General features: G+C 43.2%; 1 protein-coding gene across 1 annotated transcript; it reads right to left on the bottom strand.

Annotated features, from left to right (window-relative positions):
• Positions 1-982: 982 nt before the first annotated feature.
• On the bottom strand, positions 983-20,787 carry MSN (moesin). Its single transcript, XM_010572349.1, has 12 exons — positions 20,709-20,787; positions 11,290-11,385; positions 10,480-10,754; positions 9,951-10,034; positions 9,447-9,593; positions 8,882-8,978; positions 7,643-7,806; positions 7,061-7,191; positions 6,234-6,394; positions 5,630-5,722; positions 4,965-5,198; positions 983-3,921 (listed from the first exon to the last, which is right to left on the bottom strand). Exons 1-12 carry the CDS (start codon positions 20,769-20,771, stop codon positions 3,757-3,759), a joined length of 1,710 nt encoding a protein of 569 aa, XP_010570651.1. The 5' UTR covers positions 20,772-20,787; the 3' UTR covers positions 983-3,756.
• Positions 20,788-22,040: the final 1,253 nt, after the last annotated feature.

Raw genomic sequence — 22,040 nt, 5'->3', positions numbered from 1 at the left:
GATCTCTAAGCACTAACACATTCTGATGAAATCTCTGCCTTATTCTGCAGCGCAGCAACCATGAGACAGAGGTTCTACAAAGTCCCTCTTCACAGCCACACAGAAAGCAGCTACAAACAAAGATCACGCAGTTCATTAGCAGAAAGTTGGCAGTAACAACACTCTTCCTTCATTGGACCCAGTCCTGAGACTTCAGGAAACACAGGTAGAGATAGCCACGGCAAGGTAGCTGCAAAACAAATTGGGTTGAAATCCCCAGTATGGGGTCAGGGCAGGACAGACTCAGCAGAACATACGGGACAAGAAGCAGCATCAAGGCCCGGCCACCCTCCGCACACTGACCTGGTCGTGGATGCACATGGGCCTGGGCATGGCACCGCAGGCACTCACCGGTTGCAAGTTCCAACAGCAGCTCCTCCTCCTCCATTCGACCAGTCCATTTGCAAGTTAAACACAATATAAATTTATACTCAGTGTCTCCACAAAGAAATGTGAATTCCAGTACTGGCTCCAGTCAGACAGCTTGGAGGGCTGGGGAGGGGGAAAGGGATGTTATTCAAGCAGTTGCTTTTCAGTATGCAAGGAAGACCTTATTTGCAAGAGTGCTACAAGGCTGACCTCTCAGGAACCACACTGGCAGACCTGTTTAGCTTGGAGACACAGCACTAGACTCAAAGCAAGCCTTAAATAACCAGCCAGACACCATCTGCTGAATTTCTCCGAACTTTATTGGCACTTTATGAAGAACAGGGTATGGATTTTAACAACTCCTCCAAACAGGAAAAAAAAAAATGCCTTAATATCAAGGTTCTCTCTGCAGATAAGCACGTGGACCCATGAATTACTCCACAACCTTAAGGAATTGATGTTTTATTATAATCCAGTAAAAAGACTGGTCAAAAAACATCAACATAATTTACAGCAACAAAAAATAAAACAAGAAAAAAACAAGCCAAGCAAAAATTTGCTAAAGGACTTCCCTCCCCCCACCCTCAAGAGGAGTAGTTATCCAATTAAACTGGAACATGGAGAAGAACAATTCACTGTAATCTAACAAATAAAAAATGTGTCTACAAATCTCACTGTAATACTGAAAGCTTCTTACATTAGTTTTCTTGCAAAATATCATTTCTTTACAATACAGTATACATTTCCAAGGGAAGGAAGACCATAAACACATCCACCATCCCATAACTAATATTTTCTAATTGTGCATAGCTAGAAGTATTGAAATCAAATATCATTAGATACCACTGGAATATAATACTGGTTAAAAAGGCAGCAGGGCTGAAACAACTACAAAGAGTTAGGTGGACTCACTGGCACAAGCCGTTCTATTCCTATATTGGACCATTTGGAATTAGAACGATTAAAAAATACTATAAACAGAAGTCATGCCAGCATCATAATACATGAGCTCAGCAGTGTTGTGTGACCCATCAAAGCAGAAAAAGTTTACTGGTTTATTATTTGAACACATATTCCAGGCACCATACATCAGCTTGTTAGGAAATTTGTAAAATGTAGTAAAGGCTTTTCTCCCTCCAAATGCATCAATAGTTGCCATGGACAGAGCAGAATGCCGAGAACCAGCTTTAAAGCACCAAACAGAAGTGTAAGGGTTGTCTGTTCCCCCAGTAATGAGACTCACGTAGAGCCAGTGCCAATAACCCTTCAGTATAGAAATATGCAAATCACTTCTGACAAATTTAACTGCAATCTTTCATTTGTGACTTCTGAAGTACTGCAGCATGTGTTTTTGGCCAAGCAAAAGCTTACCATGTTGTGTGTCCCCCAAAAGCATGCTGTGTTCAAGGGAAAGAAAGGGACTCTCACATGACTTATCTGGATGTATAGAAGCAACACGCTAAGCTATGCTCCTAACAGAGGTTGGTACTTGTGTGGATCTCCACACAGACTTGTATTGCTTCCAAGAAATAAAATAATACAGCACTGGTAAGGTTGTTTCCAGTGGCCCAATGAATTCTTGGTGAAATACTGCAGTTTATTAACACTATCATGAACATTCTTTTTGGCACAGTCCCCCTTTACCTTTCCCATAGAGCAGGGAGCTGAAAACGCTCTAGCATTCAGAGGTTATCCTTCTATGACCACTAGCAGTGATACCATAAGAAGGGGGAATCCACAAAACTGAGAAAGTCACAAGATTTAGGATCATGCTAGGCAAGAAAATAAATCATAGGCTAGCTTGATGACTTCCTATAGGGACAGGCTATTCAAGGAGGGCAAAGCAAAGCAGGACTCCATTGTAGGTGGAATCCATTTTTAAGAGACATCTTCTGAAGGTTAACATTTCCTTCTATGAAGGAAAAAGGCAAAATCCAATTCAACCCTGAGCATACATGGCTGTTTCCTCCCCAGAAATGGCAGGAAGGATTCTGGGTAGCTACAGCATGGGTAGCTTGGAAGACAGGAGGTGGTGGGTATTACAACAACTGGTACAAACAGCTCTCAGGACCAGTCTCAGAACCACTAGTGTCCCATTTCTAAGAGACAGAGCCTTCTGTTCTCAAAGCTACAAAGGGGCAAAGCATCCTTCTGGGGAAGGAAAAGCACTTGAGCCAGGGATCTGGCAGAATGCTAGTGAGGATTAAGGCAGCAATTGGACAAATATCTCAGGATCCTCTCCCCTCAAACGCTGCTTGAAGCCAGGAAGAGAGAGATGCAGTCTTGTACAGAATAGTTTTTGGTCCACAGCTACTGACGACTTTTTTGATTGCATCTAGTTTAAACTAAAGACGTCTGAGCTACAGTAGATCTATACACAGTCATAAGGCACCAATGACTATGTGCTTAAAAGGCCTCTTATGGAAAAACCTGAAATCCTGTTCACATGACTAGAAATGTACTGGTTCAGCAAGGGAAAAATACGGCTACAGGAATTTTTAGTCTTTTACGTTTCTACCTACCCCTTTAGGCTTCCACTGGCAAACCCAAGAAGGAAGGCAGTGTTCTTTAGCTATCTCTGCCTCACTGGTCACATTCAAGTCAGACAAGTGACAGTGAACAAAGCCATTTACCAGAGACAAAACTTCTGGAAAGCAGGGAAGTCAAGGCTCCAAACCACACTGCATCACTGGAAAAAATCCAAATGCTTCCTCATAATTAGGAAATTCAAAGTTCCATCATTAAACAACAGAAGGTAACACCAGCAGGAATGCCACAGAATCTGTTTGGTCTGCTTATGTTTGAAGGACAAAAGCTTTAATCTTTTACAAAGAAAGTCCATATTCTACCTCCAACCCTTCTTCCTAGGCTCCAGCCTCCCCTTCTCAACTACATGACTCAGACCCTGTATTAAGTCAGAAATTCAGACCCTGGCTTCTAAGCTTAATACTGAAGCTTGTGCAAGTTAGTAGGAAGGCACAGTGTCAAACTGTTAGCACTTTACATAATTCAGTAAAAGTATCTGCTGGCCTCCCCACGCAACAGGAGAGGACAGCAACACAGCCACTTCAGTAAGCAATAAAAAACTAAATGCAGTGAGACTACCCCCAAAGCCAAACAATTTCAGATTTGCCCCAGTACACATTTGCTTTCCCAAGCCACCCCAGGAAGATGTAAATACTATTCTTTCTTCTGTCGCTTAACTCCAGCATTTGCCCAGAACTCCATAAATAAGACCATGGTCACTCTTCTGTAGTGGTTCCAGCGTAGCACGATTACGAGTGAATGACGGGAGAGGATGGGAAAGAGAGGAGAAGAGAGTGCAGGGCAGCAGGTGCAGGGGAGAGTTTACATAGACTCAAACTCATCAATGCGCTGCTTGGTGTTGCCCTGCCGAATCTGACGGAGGGTCTTGTACTTGTCTCGGCCTAGACGCATGTTCTCAGCGTGGATCATATCATTGGCTGTCTTCTTGGTTTCATCCCGAGCATTTGCCAGCTCTGAGGAAAGAGCCTTCAGAGAAGGGGAAACAGATAGCAATGGGTTAGCGCATGCCAGAGACTCAAAGCTGGACAAGGAGGTTCCTTGCTGATCCTCCTAAAGATTCAACGTCCATGGAGACAGGAAACAGATAAGCCCTAATATTTACAGTTCTGGGCAACCTGCTGTAGCTGACCCTGCTTGAGCAAGGAAGTAGGACTAGATGATCTTAACAGGTCCCTTCCAACCTAGGTAATTCTGTGATTCTGTGGAAGTTGTTAATATTTTTCCATAACATTTAAAAGTAGAAAACATCAGGCAGTCTGTCACCCTATTCATCTTTGTCTAGCACAGTATGAAAGACTATCTCCAATGTACTTCAGAAGAAGAGTCAAGTGGAACGATCCCTAAAGACAACAGGAGCAGAATTTGAGCAATTACTAGCCTTCTACCACAAAAGAAACTCGCTGCAGAAGATAAAGTACACCTTTGTCACTCTGCCTGTGTATAACCACCACAGCATGATGCAGAACAAACAAAGCACGATGCAAAACAGGCAGCTAGCAGGCAGTGTAACAAAATGCTTGGACAGAGTCAACACCAGAAGACTGGAGTTCCTTATGAAAAGGTGGTGCAGCACTATTCCCTCTATGCTGAGCCCTAGTGGGCTGCTCTCAGAGTTTTGCAACACAACCCAGTCAGACAAGACAGTTACAGACAGCTGCTTGATAGGAACTGGACCAAGTTCTCTGATTCATTGCAGCCAGGGCTATGAACATCTGTCAGATGGCTGGCAAGAGTCACATAAGCACACTATGTCTGACAGATGCTGCTTTTTGGCACTGCTTGAAAATACTTTACCACTTTCAGTGAAATGGAAGTCAAGTGCCAGGAGACAAGATCTGCCTCTCTGCTCAATGGTTTTACACAGCTATCTGGCAAGATCACGATCACCTCTCTTCCCCACGCCCTTTGTTTTTTTTAAAGATACCAGTAATACCTCCCAGCTGCAATTAATGGCAAGAAGAATAGAAGCAGCACCCAGACACACACCCTCTCTGCTGCCAGCTTCTTACCTTCAAGTGTTTCTGGACCCGTTCGTTCTTCTCTGCTTCAGTGGTGCGCTGCTCCTCACTGCGGTCCTTGATGGTGGCCTCTGATCGTAGCTCAGCACTGGCTTCTGCTGCATTCTCATCCTGCTCATCATCATGCTCATTCTCAGAGTGCATGGGCTCAGTGACATGAGGGGTGCTCATAGCAGTCTTCAACTCCTCTTTGGTCTTTTCTAGGTCCTCCTGCACCATCTGTGCCTGCAGTAGGGCATGCCACAGTGAGTTAGTCAATATAATCCTGAGTGCATGTGACTTCGCAGAAGTGCACAGAAATGCTACTCAGCGCTTATTACAGGAAAGCTTGCACCTCTTGCACACTGAAGGGGCATGTTCCAAAGCTACTCAGCCACAATCATTTGCAACACTTTCTGCTGGCTTCAGAGCAGAGATTTTCAGAATGATTCTAATACAGGGAAAATGGGCTTTAGGCCTAATTAGTCAACATATTTCTACATAGAGTTAGAATAAGGCACTCATTCCACCAAGAAAAGCAAGGATGGGTATTTACAACAGCCTCAAGCTTGCAGACACTCAGTCTAGTGTGGTATCTAGTGCAGTAGTTTAGGTCACAACACAGAATGAGAACAACTCCACAAAAAGTACTGCCATTTGTTCAGATTCTGCTTTACCTTCTGTTGCCACTCCTGGGCTTCACTCTCTTTCTTCTGCCTGGCCAGCTCCAGCTGCGTGATCCTAGCTGTGAGTTCTGCCATCTCAGCAGCCTGCAAAAGAAAGGCTTTTAGTGGGGACAAAACCAAAGTACTTGCTAAATTAAGCATTTAGTCTAAGTCCTGAATGAAAACAGTATTTCTAACATCTTTTTGATAAGGAGAAAGCCTTCCTGTAAACTTCAGTCCCACCAATATCTCCATGATGCAAGGGAAAAGGAAGCCAAAAGAGTTTCAGGTTTTGCTGTGGGTTTTGTTTTTTTTCTTCTCCTCCAAATAATGCTACAGAACTCAGTTCTTTGAATCCAAACCAGGGAAAGCAATCAGTGAGCTCTACACTCTGTTCCCAGCGTCACATATGAAAAAAAGGCAAAAAGCACAGAAGTCCAGATCTACTGTACAAATACACTTGTATTTAGATATAAGTTCATCTGCTTGAGGCTGAAAAAAAACCAAAGAAGCAAACTATGCTTCCTCACTATATTCATAGCCTGGTTTGCTTCAAGACCTTAGATGCCTACCCTATCACTATTTTCCCTACCCAGTTTTCAGCTCACCCACTTACCAGCTGTTCCTGGGTCTTTTGTTGATCATGGGATGCTTTCAATAGGGCCTCCTTTGCCTCTTCTGCTTCTCTACGTTCTTTAGCCAGTTTCTCTGCTTCCTCCTGAGCTCGTTTTCTCTCCTGTTCCAGCTCCATAGCTCTGCGAGTCTGTTCTTCCAGTTCTGAAAGAACAGGGGAGAGCATTCGAAGAGAGATAAAGAACGGCAGAAGAGGAGGAAGGTGCCATTACACCTACATTCTGGATAAGGGTTTTCCTTCAGAGGGACAGGTAAAGGAGAGATGCAAGTAACTGTCCCCTTTTCTCTCCTTCACATTGTAACTAGAGCTGGAAGACTAAGAGCCAGGCCTGTTCCAAGCTAACAGATTACTTGCCCAACTGATTTGTGGGGAAGTACCCACCCCAAAATGACATCCTCAAAGGCAGAGAAGCATACAGCATTTTGCTTGGGCAACACCACACTAACACTGGCCAAGCAATTAGACAGTAATCACATCAGAGTACTGGCTGGTGTGACCCGTGCTACACTGACTCCACCCTCTTCTGATGTGCTGGGATAAAGCTTCCAGCCAGCACATGAACATCTGCAAGGTACTCTCACTGCCAGAGGGGCATCTTGGCTGCCATCCATCCCTTTAATGCAAGTCCTATTTCAGCAGCTGCATATGGAAGCTTACAGTCAGCTTCAGAAGGCTAAACCAGGGCCCTAACACCAGTTAGCATACAATACTGGAGAGCCAAATGGCTCAGAGATGCTCATAGCTTTACTGCTTGAACCCTTCTCACTCATACTATACATCTAAGGAAATACTGGAACATTTCATATTACCTTGCTGAGCTTTCTTGGTTTGCTCCTCAATTTGCTTGAGTCTCTCCATTAGCTCCTCCTTCTCACGCTCAATCTTCTCCTTCTCCTTTTCTGCCAACTCTCTCTTCTTCTTCTCATTCTCCAGCAGGGCTCTGATGAGGGGGAAGTCATAACACCATTTCAAATTAACACCTGCTCAGATTGGAGTGCTTCCCAGTAAAGCCATGAGCACAGAAGAGATGTGCACTACAACACTCAGCTGATGAGTTTTACTCCAGACACACCCCTTTATTGAAATGCAGAAAGAAAAAGCTCTGCTGGCATTCCTCTCAATGGCAAGTTCATAATAGCAATGTTATAAGGGAAATCTCCTTATATCAGGATGCATATTAGTCCCGTCAAATAGACAGACAAATCTTTAAGAAAGTGCTGGTGGGTCACATTTGTGATGAATGTCATTCATCCCATTAGATCTAGCGAAGCAGAAAGCAGTCTGCTCTATTTTTGGCTCAAGCAGATTAAGGTGCTGCCAGCAATTTATCTAGCACGTGATGCTATCGTGCAGCAACTGACCAAGTCCAGGTTACTCAGAACCCTACCAACCTCTCCATCTGTTTCTGATGCTTCTCTTCCCGAGCCTGTGCCTTCATCTGCTGCACCTCAATGGTATCTGGTTTACGTCTGCGCATGTAGAGCTCATGGTTCCCCATGCAAAGTGCCAAGATTCGTTTGTTAATCCGTAACCGAGGGGCATAGAATACAAAGTCCTTGGGACAAGAAAAAGGCAGTATTAGACCTGTTCTTTCAGCATAAGAAGCCCCCCGTGTATGCAATACACTACAAGACCCTAAGCATTCTAGAATTGTTAGCTTGCTTTTCTTAACAATGTCTAATTCATCAGCAGTGGTAGTTAGACACCTATCTTTCAGGAATGAATTTCAATCTGACAAACACACACAGGGCAGAAGTACCCAACTTGTTGTTACAGTGTTCTGCATTTCATTGTAAAGCATCACTAGCACATAGACTACACAGCAACTTAGCTTCACTGTTTTGTTACAAACACCATCAGGGGCTGGTTCACCAGATACACTGAGACTATGACTTTCTCCCACCTTTCTCCCCACTTAGTTATTTAATGCAATAGTCTGGCCAGCCACATCGAGTGTAATGTTTTGTCTTATGCCATAAAGCGTGTTAAACATTATTTCCAATGGATAAATAACTTTGTTCTGTTAAAAGGGAGCAACAGCAGCAGGGAAATGCTTCCAAGCAGCAGTGTAACAAGAATGACCATAAGAACAGAAGGTATCAGCTGACACAGGAAATTAATAAGCCTTAAAGATTAAACCAATTACATTCATTATAAATCTGCAAGGAAAAAAACCTTTCCAGCATACCCTACAAAACAACCTGAAGCTTCAGCTTCAAGTAAGGTGAAAAACTGTAAAAGACCATCCCACACACTATTAAAGCCAACAGGCTGCAAAGGAAGCATTCACAGTTAACATAGGTGCCTCAGATCCCTAATTGTATTATCAGAGAATCTGAACAGTCTTAGGAGAATCAGAAACCCTAAGCAGAGCTTCTCCCTTCTACTGACCTTCAACAGCTTGAGGTTATACTGAATTAATTTCTACCCTCCTAGCCAGAAAAAAATCCCAACTATCACCTTACTGCCATTAGACCCATTCTGTGCATAGTGCCCTGAACAGATCAGGTAGTAGAGCACTCCTTAAATCAGCGTTGACATTAGTGATGAAAAGATTGTGTGCAATTAAAAAAAAAAAAAAGATCATTCAGCTAAGAAGCCAAAAGTTTAATTTGAATGTTGCTTCTTACTGGTGCTTTCTTGTCAATAGGCTTGATAACAAATTTCTTGTCATTGAATGAGATATTTCTGATCTCACTCCAAGGGAATCCAATTTTTGGTGTTAGCCTGCAGAAATAGAAAGCAGAAGGAAATAAAAAAGCCCCAAGTCATTCCAAATTCTTGACTTACAATATATAGCTCAAAATACTACCAAATTTGACCTCATATTTCAGTACTCCTATGTTGACTGGAATCAGCCAACAAAATTAGTCATGCAAACGAACTACAAACATAAGAAATAGTTTTTCAATCCCACTTTTTTTTTTAAAATGGAAAATAGAACTGGAGAATGCATCTGTGGCAGGAAGACTAGGGATACAACTAAAACTAGCCTGATAAGATTTGCCAATTTCTTGTCTTTTTTTGGTCCCAAGCAGCATGTTTAATGGATTATTCTGGCAGTGTCAAAAACACAGCCAAGAATGATACAGAAATTGTAGAGTTTAAAGACTTGAATTACAGAAAAGATTAATTTTGAACACCTTTACACTGGAAAGGAGCTGAAGGTAATGATGAGGACAGGAGGTTTATTACCTGTCATTCTGCTCATAAATGTTGAGTCCAAGAGCATCTACACCTAGCCAGAGTTCAGACCCCTTCTTGTTCTTAATGTTGAAGTAGTTCACACCATACATTTCCAGATCCTGTGCAATTTTCAGGTACTCCAAGACAGCATCTTCTCTGCAACGTGCAAAAAGAAAGCAGATATTCCTTTTTGAGTCTATAAACCATCAGAGCAAGAAGGTGCTGTCTTCTACATGGGCAGAGCAGCAACAAGCTGGCAAAGGTTCCAAGCATCACCCTAGTAGAAAATAACAAACTCACTCCGCAAGCTCAGTTTAGTTTTACTAAGAACAGCCAGCTGACGTGGACTAGGAAGAGCAGAGGCACGTGAACCTAGTTAGTCTGAGCAGAATAACCTCAAGAATGCTAACTCATCCTGAAGCAAGCCACAGATTTTTTGTATGCATTCATACATTACACACTAGCATATATCACACTACTTTAAATACAGCAGTTTCACACTGCATCAGTTACCTAATCATTCCTCGATGTTCCTCATGCCACACCTGGATCCTCTCTTCCCACTGGTCCTTGTTAAGCTTGTGCTGCTCCAGAACTCTAGAAAAAGTACATGGGATGTCTGAGACCAGCCACTGCATTTGTGCGCACACAGTCACATCACTCTTGATTAACACTTCAATAAATATTCCATTGGCATCACAGTTACGCCACAAAAATATTCCAGGAAATACAGTTTTATTACAAGGCTCCCTAGAGACACAGCAGTCAGTATTCTGAGAAATGACAAGTTGTATTCAGTTATGCTTCTCCTTGGAGCATTACATTTTTTTGGTTTGGAGCTTCTCTCACTACTTCTGATAAGAGTTTCTTCAGTAGCAATAGGATGTTTAAGATTAAAGCTCTTAATTAAATGAATACTAACCCCAGTCCTCAGAGGCACCAGGCTGTATTTTATTCTGAACTATCCAATCACCACCCCACCCCCCCAAAAAAATCCCAAACCCTTTAAGGCAAAGGTGTAAGACTACCCAGGTTCACTTACCTCTGTGGGAGCAGTTTGTCACTGGCAAGGTAGCCTGATTTGTGCACCTCTTTGTTGAAGTCTCCATATTTTGACTGGACAGCATAAGAAGCCAGAAGGACAGCTGTTTCTGGAGGGCAATAAATGTCATCATTCAGAATTGCCTCCTTCACTTGGAGGAAGAAAAGGCGCTGCGTGATGTCCTGGATCAGCTCTTCTGCCACATCCTCTGGGTAGAACTTGGCACGGAATTTGAAAAGCAAGGGGCTTTCTTTACGTACATCTTGTGCTGTTACCTGGAACAGAGTTATCAGATTTTATAGCCTACATACCAAGTGAAGGGGAGCAGGTTTATGAACAGGAGGACAAGCATGCATTAGAAAAAAGTTATTCTTTCCAATGCAGAAGTGAGTGGGCAGAAGAGCAAGGATTTTCCATTCCTTAATGCTAAATACCTCATCACCTCTCCTCACAGGAGGTATCACAAGCCACTGGTTATGATCAGTGTTAGGTAAGCTACTTTCCGGGTTTCTCTCCAACCAAGATACTCATGAGCACCACATTAGCGTGTTACCAGGAAGGGTAACAGATCTGCCTGGATAACAAACAGGACCAGATGCAGGAGGACAAGGTCAGACACCGTGACTCCTTGTACCCTGGGGAGGGGGTCTGTGTACTGAAGGAAGGCAACACCAACTCACTAATCTTGCAGTATTTCAGGTGTGTGGAGAGGCAAGAACAGATCCCTGACAGAAGTATGGAGACTGAATTTGCCCCTGCCCTCCAAGAGAAGGGAACCCAGGACAAGTGAAACACTTTGAGCAAACATACCTTTTTGTTCAATTTCAGCCATGTTGAGAAGCCCTTGGTGTCCTGATACTGAAGTCCAAAAAACCAGACCTCTCTTAGACCAATTGTCTTGACGACCTGGAAGAAAGATGATTAGCAAATGCCCCAGCCAGACGGGCTGATCTCACTGGTACAAGAGAACATGTTAGAGGTAAGTTCAGCTGAACACAAAGACAACCAGTGCCCTAGCCTTCTGCCTCCCCTGCTATGGTGCACGTACATAGGTCTTAGGGCATCTGAGGGGGTCTTAAGTGGGAGATATATTCTTCTCTCTCCCTCATCTCTTTTAAGGCTTGTTGCTATTTATGAACAACAGCTGGGACACTATCTTCTTCAGCTACTTATGAGCCAACATGTATAGCCAAAATACGATGCAACAGGTCTGACAGGTGTAATAGCTGCCAGGAATCAAAAATGCAGCTCCATTTTCAGGTACACCCCTCACTTATCATGCAAATGTACCACTCCTGGGCAAGCCATGAATCACCCTGCTAGGTTGTGCTATTTTAAGATTTGTGTTCTACTCCACCAATAGCTGAGGACAGGGCCTTCACGCAGTTCTTTAATGAGTGGCACCGGTAAGAGGTACTGCAGTAGGTAAATCGATATGCCATCCCTTGTGCCAGGACAAAGAGCCGTCACAGAAATTAACTACACAGCTATGTAAGCTCTCTCCTTGGTCATTTCCCTAACACACCATGGGTGCTATGTAAATAAGAGTTAAGAGGGCTTTAAAGACATACTGTAACATGAGCCAAGAGCCTCATGGGGGGGCAAGACTACTGCGGTATAATGCTACTGCTGGTAAAAGGAGGGGCGGAAGCTTCTTGGTAAAGCCTGTTCACTAGCAGGAGGCCACAGCTTTGTGCCCTCGCAAGTCTGGGACATGCCATAGGGTCCAGCAAATCTAGAAACTGAAGTTCCGCCACATCTCTCCTGAACCCCCAGGAGTTGTTTGCATACCGGCAAACAAGGCACTTAGTTGTCACCTCCATTACTAGACGAGGAAGGGGAAGGGAGAAGACACTTGTCTTTGGGTGGACACTGTACCTGAAGTACAACACTAAGCTGCCTTTACACACCACCCACCCCTCGGGCTTGCTCCTTCAGAGACATACTCAACACCTGGATGAGCCTCACCCTAGGAAATCCAGCTGCCTGATCATGGTATCCACCCTGTCAGGTAAGTTGAGGTAACTTTGTACTGCTTTGTCCCATGTTGTACGATTTCTCCCTAAATGCCTACTTCCTTTTAAATTACTTCCTTGTTGAATCCTAAGGATGCACTCTGTTCCCTTCCGATGTGGTCTCTAGCTTTGGCAAGATACACCACCAAGGACGTAGGTTCCCTGCAAACACAGTACCAGTTAGATTCTTTAGGGCTTGGATCAGACATTTCTTCTGGCCTTACAAAAGCAGCATTAGGGCGCTAGCTCCTTTCAGACCCAAAAACCAAAGGGAGCTTTCAGCAGAGGCATGCTATTAGCAGCACACAGAGACAAAACCTACACACGGCCACATAGTCTATATACATCATCCCACTGGAGTCCCTGAAATTATTCAGCCTGTCCTTGCTTGAACATGAACTAGAAACCTGGCCTAAAGCCCCTGTAAACACAGGGGAACATGGGGCAGATAAACCCGCACTCGTGCATATCACATAGTAGGATGCACACAGCCAAGGGGACTTTCTGAGAAGAATCAGAGTTTGCTGTATGCATTGAAAGCACGTGGTACAAGGAGAGAAAGAAAGGCTGTCCTAGAGCCTAAGGAAAGCTCTGTTCTTGGTAACATTAACATTTGAATGGGATGGAAGCTCCCCCCTCTGCTGTATGTGTCTGCTTGCCTCACTTCCATTTGTCAGCAGCTTATGCCTGGAAATTCAACAAGCTGGACTGCCAGCAAGGAACTGAACGGCATCACACTGAGGCCCTGCACAAAAGGACTTTTATTCCACAGCAGAAGTCTGCACAGCAATAGCAGTGACAACAACGGACTGGACAGAGGAGAGGGGGGAGACGGCACAGCACACAACATCACACCCCAAGCTGCTATTGCATGGGGGGGGCAAGGGGGAAAAAAGATAGTCCTAATCCCTCCTTCCTGCCTCAGCTTTCACAGGTTTAGTTCCAGTTAGCAAGGGAAAAAGCATGAAGAAGAAACAGCTTTCTACAGCTGCAAGGAGTCTTGGCTGGCAGTTAGCAGCCCAATTATGTTTGCGGGTGTACAGCATTCAGAGCCCTGATGAGCTGCGAGATGTTCCAAAAAGCAAACATTTACTGGCAGTGGCCGAGGATGGAGAAGGGCTGGCACACAGGACAGAAGAAGACTACAGAGTATTGTTTAACCCAGGCCACTATACCTAACTACCTGAAGTTTACACTCTTGGCTAGACAGTGACGTCTTTTCTTCATGCCAGGAAGAACATTAAGTCAGTCCCTGGGTCTTGTTCAGCCCACAGTACAAGGCTTAGTCTACAACTGGCAACAGATTACAGGCAGCCTTAAAATCCAGCTGTCCCACAGTACCTTGACTAGCCATGACAAAGTTCTTCATCAGGTATCCTTAGCTTAAAATTCCATATAGTAAGCAATACTGCCTCAGGGGAAAAGGTGCATTTCTGGTGACTCTCACTGCAGACAGTCTAAGTAAGCACACAGTAGTACAATTTTTTTTTTTTTTTTTTTTTTAATAACATTCAGAGAAGAAACACAAGGTCTTCCAGGTAACCTTTTCTCTCACTTCTCCTTATTCCACATTTTCCAGGTCTGCATGACTCCTCCTGTCCTTCCCCTCAGCACTCACCCATCTCCCTCCAAACTATGTTCTTGCCATTGAGTCCTGCTCCACAGCAGAAGGAGAGCCATAGGCAGCCCCTTAAATGTAGATTTTAGCATCAAGATGACGATTGAAGATTGCCCTCATTCTCAGCCCAGGAAAATACACCACCACACTGGCAAACAAGTGCAGATCCTGCATGAAAGCACTATCTACACATGGGTAAGACCAAAGCATTCCAGCAGAGAAGACATTCCACTCAGAGCAAGTTCCTGTGCCAAAGGCCAAAGCATCCCAGGCTGTACCACAGCACAAATCTGTCTTGAATCTCACGTGCTGTCGTCATTAAACATGAAGTGGGCCTCTCTCCCTTGCTATGACAGGCATGTCAAGTACTTCTGAGAGAAAACTGCTAGCAAACCTTATTGCTGGATGAGCTCTGAACTGGTACCACACCTACAGTTTCACATGCCATAGCCAAAAACAACTTAAAACATGGTCTTCCAGGTACCCAACACCCAACGTGGGCTCCATCTACAGCCATAAATACTCAACTGTTCCCCTTCCATTTGGCTGATGGATACATTCCTAACTTTCCCTTTCAAAGTGCTAAAATGCCAAAGTGCTAAATGACAGGATGATCTTTGAGTTTTTAAGCTTATTACAGTTTGCCATCGATCTCCTTAGCAACAAGCAGTCCATTTTTGGTCAGACTACTGCTTTTATAAAAGCCAGTAAGTTTCCACATGTTCCTGTGAAATTCAAGACCCATTTCCATACCACTCAACCACAAGCCTTCATTACACAAACAAGACTTCTGGAGTTTGGAGGAATCGGCCACTGTCCCAAGACTTGCTGCTTTCTACCATGAAACTGCTATAGCGAGTTTTCAGTTCAGTGCTTTCATCTACTGGATCAAGTGCCCCAGACCAGTTTCCTATGTCTTCAAACACTACTAGGTAGGACCTTACCAAGGCTAAAAGCTTCTCTACAGTCTCTCTCCTCTCAAAGCTTAGTTTACAGGCCATGAGAGACCATCCACATTTATTCCAAACATAGCTCAATTCAGCTGGAGTTACTCACAAGTTGAGTGCAATTCGGTCAGCCTGTGTTGTAAGCTTTAGCAACCATGAAAGAAGAGACTGAAATTGGTACTCAACAGAATGACTAAACTCACTGCAGCAGATAAGCAAGCCAGGGCAGAGCACATAAACTCAGAATCTTAGCAGCTCTGGCTCTTAATGAAATTTGTAGGATCCTCAAGATTAAGAAAAAAAAAAAATAGCCCCACACTCCACTATGTATTAGGCTCAGTGCTGAACATAAAACACAGCATCAGTGACTAGGTTTAGAGAGAGCAGAGAGATGCTTACTGTTACAATTTTAACCCATACCTGACTGTACTTTTCTGTTACAAGCTTAGTTTTGACCCCAAAAGCTCATGAAACTGAGGAAAAGCCTCCTACGAAGGTTAACCACATGCTTTCAAAGTCTGAAGTGACAGATACTAAAGTTTTTCCAATGTCTCATTTCTCCTTAACCTGTGACTTGGCTTCATGGCTCTTAAAGGTGATCTCTGTCCAATTAATGAGACTGGGTGCTTTGGTTACTCTAAAGGCTTATTTTGGAGTGGCATGCTGAAGCCACCATCTCCTGGACTTTGCAATGTTCAAAAGCTAGCATTGGAAGGACTGAAGTTTACATGGTCAGCTATAGGCTCAAAGAGCACTAAGCACATCACTGAGAAGCAAATCTGTCCTGAAGCTGGAGAAATAGAGTTCATTTTAGGTTGGGGAAGGAAGTAGTGACTGAAGAGTTTAGTAACCACAACTCATTGTTAAAAACAAGATCCTGATGTAAGTAGGCCTATCAAATGGGTAGAGATCCCCACCCATCAACTGCATTCACCACCCAACAGACCTAGTATAGCAGACAGCTAAGACTCCAGCAGAGACGAGAAGGAATAAGGGGCTCTGAAGGGGAATGAAAGAACAAGGCACCAGCAGGATGCAAGGTCAAAAGTGATCACAAATGAAGTGTTTGAGAAGCTGCCTCATACAGCATGTGGGAGACATGGAAGAAGGGAGTATGTTTTCATACCACAGAAATCAAAGCAGTTGAAGATTTTGTGACTAGTCTGTACACAGGCTGCCTGAGGATCCTGTAAGGTGCAGCATCTACTAAACCAGGGCATTTCTGTGAAAGCTTTCCAGCCAGCCAGCTATGGAGCACTTAAGCAAGTTAGATAACTCTCTCCTTGTCCAAGGTACAGGCTAGTCCCCCTCACCCCCCCAACAGGCCAAAATCTCACTGACATAAGCTAGAATCAATTTATCCCACAAAAGGAAGTTTGAGAGTAAAAAAGATTGAAGGGACACAACTTCAAAGCTATCCATAGCAATAAGTAGCTAAGCAGTTTTACCAGAGAAAGGGTTAATCTTTCACATGTAGGAGATACACAAGGTAAAGCAACACTTTGTTTTACACACAAGTCCCCAGTCCAACTGCACTTCAGTCTGATACAGAAAAGGGTCAAATGATTAAAACAAGCAGCTATTGCTGTTGCAGTGCCTGTGCCCTGCATCCCCAGGAAAGCAGTATTACAAGGTACCTGTGAAGTAATCAAGCCTATGGGATAGCAGCACCCCTGACAGGCATAGCCCTTCTCTCAAGCTCTTCTTTTAATCTATCGCTAGCAGCTGAGGAATGGGAGCACAGTTGCTGTTTTTGCTAGTGAGTCTGTATGCACTGGTGCTCAGCAGCTGATGCTGAGGTACATAAGCAAAGAGGTACATAAGCAAAGCTGCAGAAGACAGACAGTACAATCCTCCTGTCTCAATCCAGGTTTTGTCTGTGCACACAAGCTTAAGCTATTTAAGCTAAAGCTGTACAGTTACAAGCCTAGGGGATGGGGTGTCATAGGAAGATCTCTAGCATAAATCACGATGTTACTGCACTGTGTGTCAGCTCAATATTTCTACATCCAGCTGCTTTGGGGCAGAAAACTACTTCCAACAAAGCAGTGAAGCATCTGTGTTGTTCTAACACTACAAAAATTCACTTTGGAATTTAACCAAGCAGGAAAGAGGGAGACAGGAACATTGCTACCTCAAGCCCGTTCACCTATTATTACTATAGAACTTTAGACTCAAACTGTTCCTCCTCATGAAGCTACTACCTAGATACAAGCTTTCCAAAAGTCTTTTGAATCCTATTCAGAATAGGTCAGAATTATGTGTGGCATCATGAATATATTTATCTACCTTTATATACAAAAGGTGGAAATAAATACTGCCTAAATGTTACTGAACAAAGCCAGCAGCATGCACCGAGGTAGCTGTGCAGCTAGAAACCTTGGTAATGCTTAGCAGCTTCCTTTTTGCTTAAATCAGAACCGACAGCTCAAAGTGAAAGGGCACTCTAGGGCAAAAACATGCAGGATCTCTTAAAATTTTTCTGTGAAAGAGTCAAACTTCAGGTTTCACACCAAGTCAATGTGCTAGAGCAGCAAAACCGTAAGTTTGCTTTGTAGAGGAACACTCCTTTCCCTCAAAAAAGCATTCATGAAAGCAGCTCCTTTTTCAGAACCAGCATCATGCAGAAAGTACTAGATTAGCAATTCCAGGAGCACAACATAGTTTAAGAGAGCCAGAAGATGAATGGCCGTAACTTTGTTCTTACACACCCCATCATGGGACCCAAGACTACCTCTGGATAGAAACTGAGATAGAGTGAACAGATTATCAGTCAGACAGCAGTCACTGTTTAGTCCCATGTCAGCAGGGGGAATAGCTCCAGACTATCCCTTTACAGGAACTAATCCACACAAACAGCCATTTGAAACACACTGGATATATGCCAGCTGACAGCATATTCAAAGCCCCATCCCCATACTAAAGGGAGAGAGTTTAGTATTTGTTGTCAGCGCACTAGAGGCTCTCATATTTTGGTTCAGTATGCAGTTAGCTCTTTATGCAAAGATCAATAAACTGTTTGAGCATGTCCATATAGAAGTACTTGCTTTCCTTTATGTGCAAGTCTGACTATAAAGTTTTTTGCAATACAAAAGAGCCTTGAATTTTCCATTAAAAAAATAAAAAAGATGGACAGACAGTCTGTTGTGTATCTGCATTCAGAGACCAAGATGACATGTTTCCCATTGTGGCAGGAGCTGAATAGCTACCTCCTTTGCAATTAGTTTCCTTAACTGTAAAGGACCAACGATTAGACTGCAGGGCAGCAACAAGCAGCTGGGATTAGGCTCCTCAACCACTCACATTGCAGTAGCTTCCAAGACTCCTTATTCATGTTAGAGGTGGAAGACTTTTGACATCCCCACATCTACTGCCAACTCCCTACCTTACTGCTTACCATGTTCTCAAGCCCTGGTAGAGGGTTAGTCTTTCTACCACCACCACAGTGATGATACCACACAAACACCACCTAGCACTGTTGTGCTAGGTCTTTGATCATTTAGTCAAAGCCTGGAAATCTGCCACCCGTGAAGCTCTAGGACATTCATTTCAGTAACAGCCCTATCAGGAACCAACATCACTACCTTCACAAGGTAATCTTGTGCACTAGGCAGTAGAAAACAGTTTAATTCTTATTCCAGCAAGTATGATATATGGACAGTATAGAGAGATGGTGTCCACTTTTAGAAACAGCAAATGTTTAACAGCTAGCTTCAGACACCTTTTTCCCCACTGTACTTCTCCTTCCAACTCCACCTACAATCCAATTTAATTGAAGTAAACACTGCCTCGTTTACCAACTCAGAAACTTAGCTCTGCAACAGCATTTGTTTTCTCACTTCGCAAAGTGTTTGCTATGGAAAAACCAAAACAAAACTTGTGTAGACAGGTGCTGTGTGAAACACACTGCAAGGAGAACATGATGCAGCTGTTTGAGAACACAACACAAAGGAGTGAAATCAATTACTAAGACATGAAGAGTTCCCATACTGGAAACATGATCAGATGCTTCTCAAAAAGAGACGAGTAGCTAAAGCCCAAGTCTGCCACCATAATGTCAGTTTGCAGCAAAAGCTGCAGATGGTCTAGAGCCAACTGAAAAAAAAAAAAAAAAGGAAAAAAAAATCATGTGCAGATTAAAAATACTACTGACTTCAATAGTATCACTTCTTAGCACCTGGTTCTTTGCTTGGATAATGTCAGAAACCTGATATTGAAAAATAATCATGGGAAGCATCCACATGAAGAACACCCCTCCAAAAAAAAAAAAAAAAAACAGTTCACCTTCTGAGGAACTTGGGGGTATGTCACCTCAGCTTCATTGGCATATGCTGCCATGAACTAACTGCAGTGGAGTTCCGTGTTGCACACACAGATTCTGGACAGAATCCAGCTCCCATTTCTATCAGTCAAAAACTGTCAGATTTGAGACCACACAAGGCTAAAATAAGTAGGAGCTACTGCATAATAACACACTGACAGCTGAGAACTACACTGCAACTCAGAACTTTCCTGAAAGCCTTTCCGGTTTTCCCATTATGAAAAGATGCTCTTTTAGTAAAGTCTAGGATCTCACTCTATTCCCTCTATTTCGGGTCTGGGCTGCAAACGGCAATATAATATCTAGTGTTGAATCATGCAGCTGAGTTATGAGAGAAAGTAGTATTTTGTGGTTAAACATCTAAAAAACATTTTAAGTTAGGTTTGCTGGCCCCAAATTAAATAGCTGACTTCTATGGGTGGGTCAGCCCTTAAGTTTCTCTCTTCATTAAGATAGGTACTATGTAAAGCTGGCCCCAGAACACTTAGCACTACTGAACCACACCCATATCTGATATATCTGGTCTGGCAGTTCCTTTATCTTGTCATTAATCCAAGATTCATTTTACTTTTCTTTAAGCTATGAACTTACTGTTCAGATTTTCCTCCAAGTAGCAAATCCATGGCCTTCAGGGCTACAGAAGTGAAACAGAGTGGAGCCTGTCAAAGTTTCAACTGCTGCAATTGATAATGTCTGTCCCCAGTTGCTCCAACTTTGGGCTGCACATGCCTCCCTGCTTCTGTTTGGGCCAAAGTAGGAGGAAATTTGCCTAGCCAGTGAATGCAGAAGAAGCCTGAAGCGCCCAGATGAAGACAGCCCAATACAGTACAGTACATAACTTCTCTTAAGATTTGCCTCAGGGCCTGATGGGAGTATAGAATATCACTTCACCTGCACTTAAGGGTTGCAGCAACATTTGAAACCCAGCTAAGCCTCTCCTGTTTTAGACACCAACTACTCTTTGAAATCAATTACACAATGCTTGCAACTAAGCCAGCCAAAGATAGCTTGCTAGCTCCCTCATAAGACTTATCTTACAAATTATGACTGCAGACATCTACTGCTTTCCAATTATTATTATTATGAGCTATAGCACCAATTCGGTTCATTAGAGGTAAGAATAACTCCTAACACATTCTTGGAGATAAAAAAATGCAGTTGCTTTCCAAAAAAAAAAAAGTGTGATTTCTTACTATGCTGAGTTCTCTTGAAGTGATTATACACACTGTCACTTCACCTTTGAAGTCCTTCAGAAATTGTTTGCTGTTGCCTTAATAGAATCACAACACCCGTATCAACTTTAGATCTTCTGCAGCTCCATCACTTACCTGATCAAAGAGTTGCTTCCCTGTAGTGTTGGGCTGGATGGCAAACTCCAGCTCAGCATCCATGGTGGTAACACGCACACTGATCTGGAAGACAGAAAATGCATTATTACAACACATGCTGTAAGTAACACTACCCAATAACGAAAATCAACATCTGCCTACAGCCAGGGACCAGCTCCCAAGCCTCCAGGAGCTTCACTGCCCGCAGTTACAGAGTCATCTGCCCTGCCAGCACTGTGTTCCCCATTTCCCTGTAGAATATAACTTTCCTGTTTCTTAGTGTAAGAGTTTATCTTCTCCGTTCCTACTAATATTCCTATCTACATATTGACACATGTGAGAGCCATTACAGCTTATAAAGTTGAATTTCTGCTGTAGAACATTCTGGTGACTTTCACAAAAGCAGAGGTGTTCCAAACCTTGATACACACCACCAGACATCCAACCCTTCCATTTGAAGGATAAATATCAAGGAAGTCCCTGGAAGCATTAACAACTCAGTATTGACTAATCTTCTGTGGCAGGCTAATAATGCTGTTCCAGTCTCCATGGGTATTTGGAGAAACAATAAGGCACAATCCCCAATACACTCCAAGGGCTGTGGGTATGAAGCAGACAGGATGCAAGGATGATCTCATGTGCTAAGGCAAAAAGGATGCATGCTGAACTGACATATTCACCAGTATGTGCAGACCCTTCACAAAGCAGTAGAAGTATCTCTATATCGTTGCCTACTGCTTTCCAATTCTTGTAGGGAGGTGAAAGATCTCTTAAACACTGCAGAAATGGTTTAGGTGTAATTTTAATATTGCGTCAAGATTCCATGATAATATTAGCCTTGGACATAAATAAGATCATGAATGGCCTTCCAGTAGAAACATTATAGGATGCACTCTGTCTTGACATGAAAGTCTCACCATCACGTTTTCACATGTGAAATGAAAGTGGCAAGGGATTGCAGCAAAGGAGTTTGCAGTGTCATCCCACAGAAGCAGGAAGACATCTGTACATCTTTCACCAAGAGTTCTCATGAAGCAAGTGAAACAGCAGAGGCATTTCACCTCAAAGATTAGTGTAAAACATAGCCAATTCCAATCACAACTCCTGAGCATTACTGGAAAACACTGTGTGGATTCTTAGGGGTAGATAGGAATACTCCTGCCTAAACGCAGATGCCTTAACTTTTGACCAGGCAAAGTAAGGCCTGCAAGTACACCAAGCTGTCTGAGAATCAATTTCTACTTGCATAACTATTAACTGAAAAAGGTAAAGATATTTCACAATTTATGAACACAAACTGCAGATATTTTAGATCAAACTGTTTTAATGCTT

The sequence above is a fragment of the Haliaeetus leucocephalus genome, unplaced genomic scaffold (genome assembly GCF_000737465.1).
Source record: "Haliaeetus leucocephalus isolate CR32 unplaced genomic scaffold, Haliaeetus_leucocephalus-4.0 Scaffold340, whole genome shotgun sequence".
Lineage (NCBI taxonomy): Eukaryota > Metazoa > Chordata > Aves > Accipitriformes > Accipitridae > Haliaeetus > Haliaeetus leucocephalus.
The sequence above is the reverse complement of the archived record's forward strand: the minus strand, read 5'-3'. Positions and strand labels throughout refer to the sequence as shown.

Bases quoted from the DNA above. Each gene is read 5' to 3' on its own strand.
- MSN (XM_010572349.1), bottom strand. From the start codon at position 20,771: ATGGATGCTGAGCTGGAGTTTGCCATCCAGCCCAACACTACAGGGAAG. The intron at 10,035-10,479 runs GTAAGTGAACCT...TACTTTTTCTAG, and splicing joins GACAAACTGCTCCCACAGAG to AGTTCTGGAGCAGCACAAGC. The intron at 7,807-8,881 runs GTAAGAAGCAAC...TCTTGTCCCAAG, and splicing joins CTATTGACAAGAAAGCACCA to GACTTTGTATTCTATGCCCC.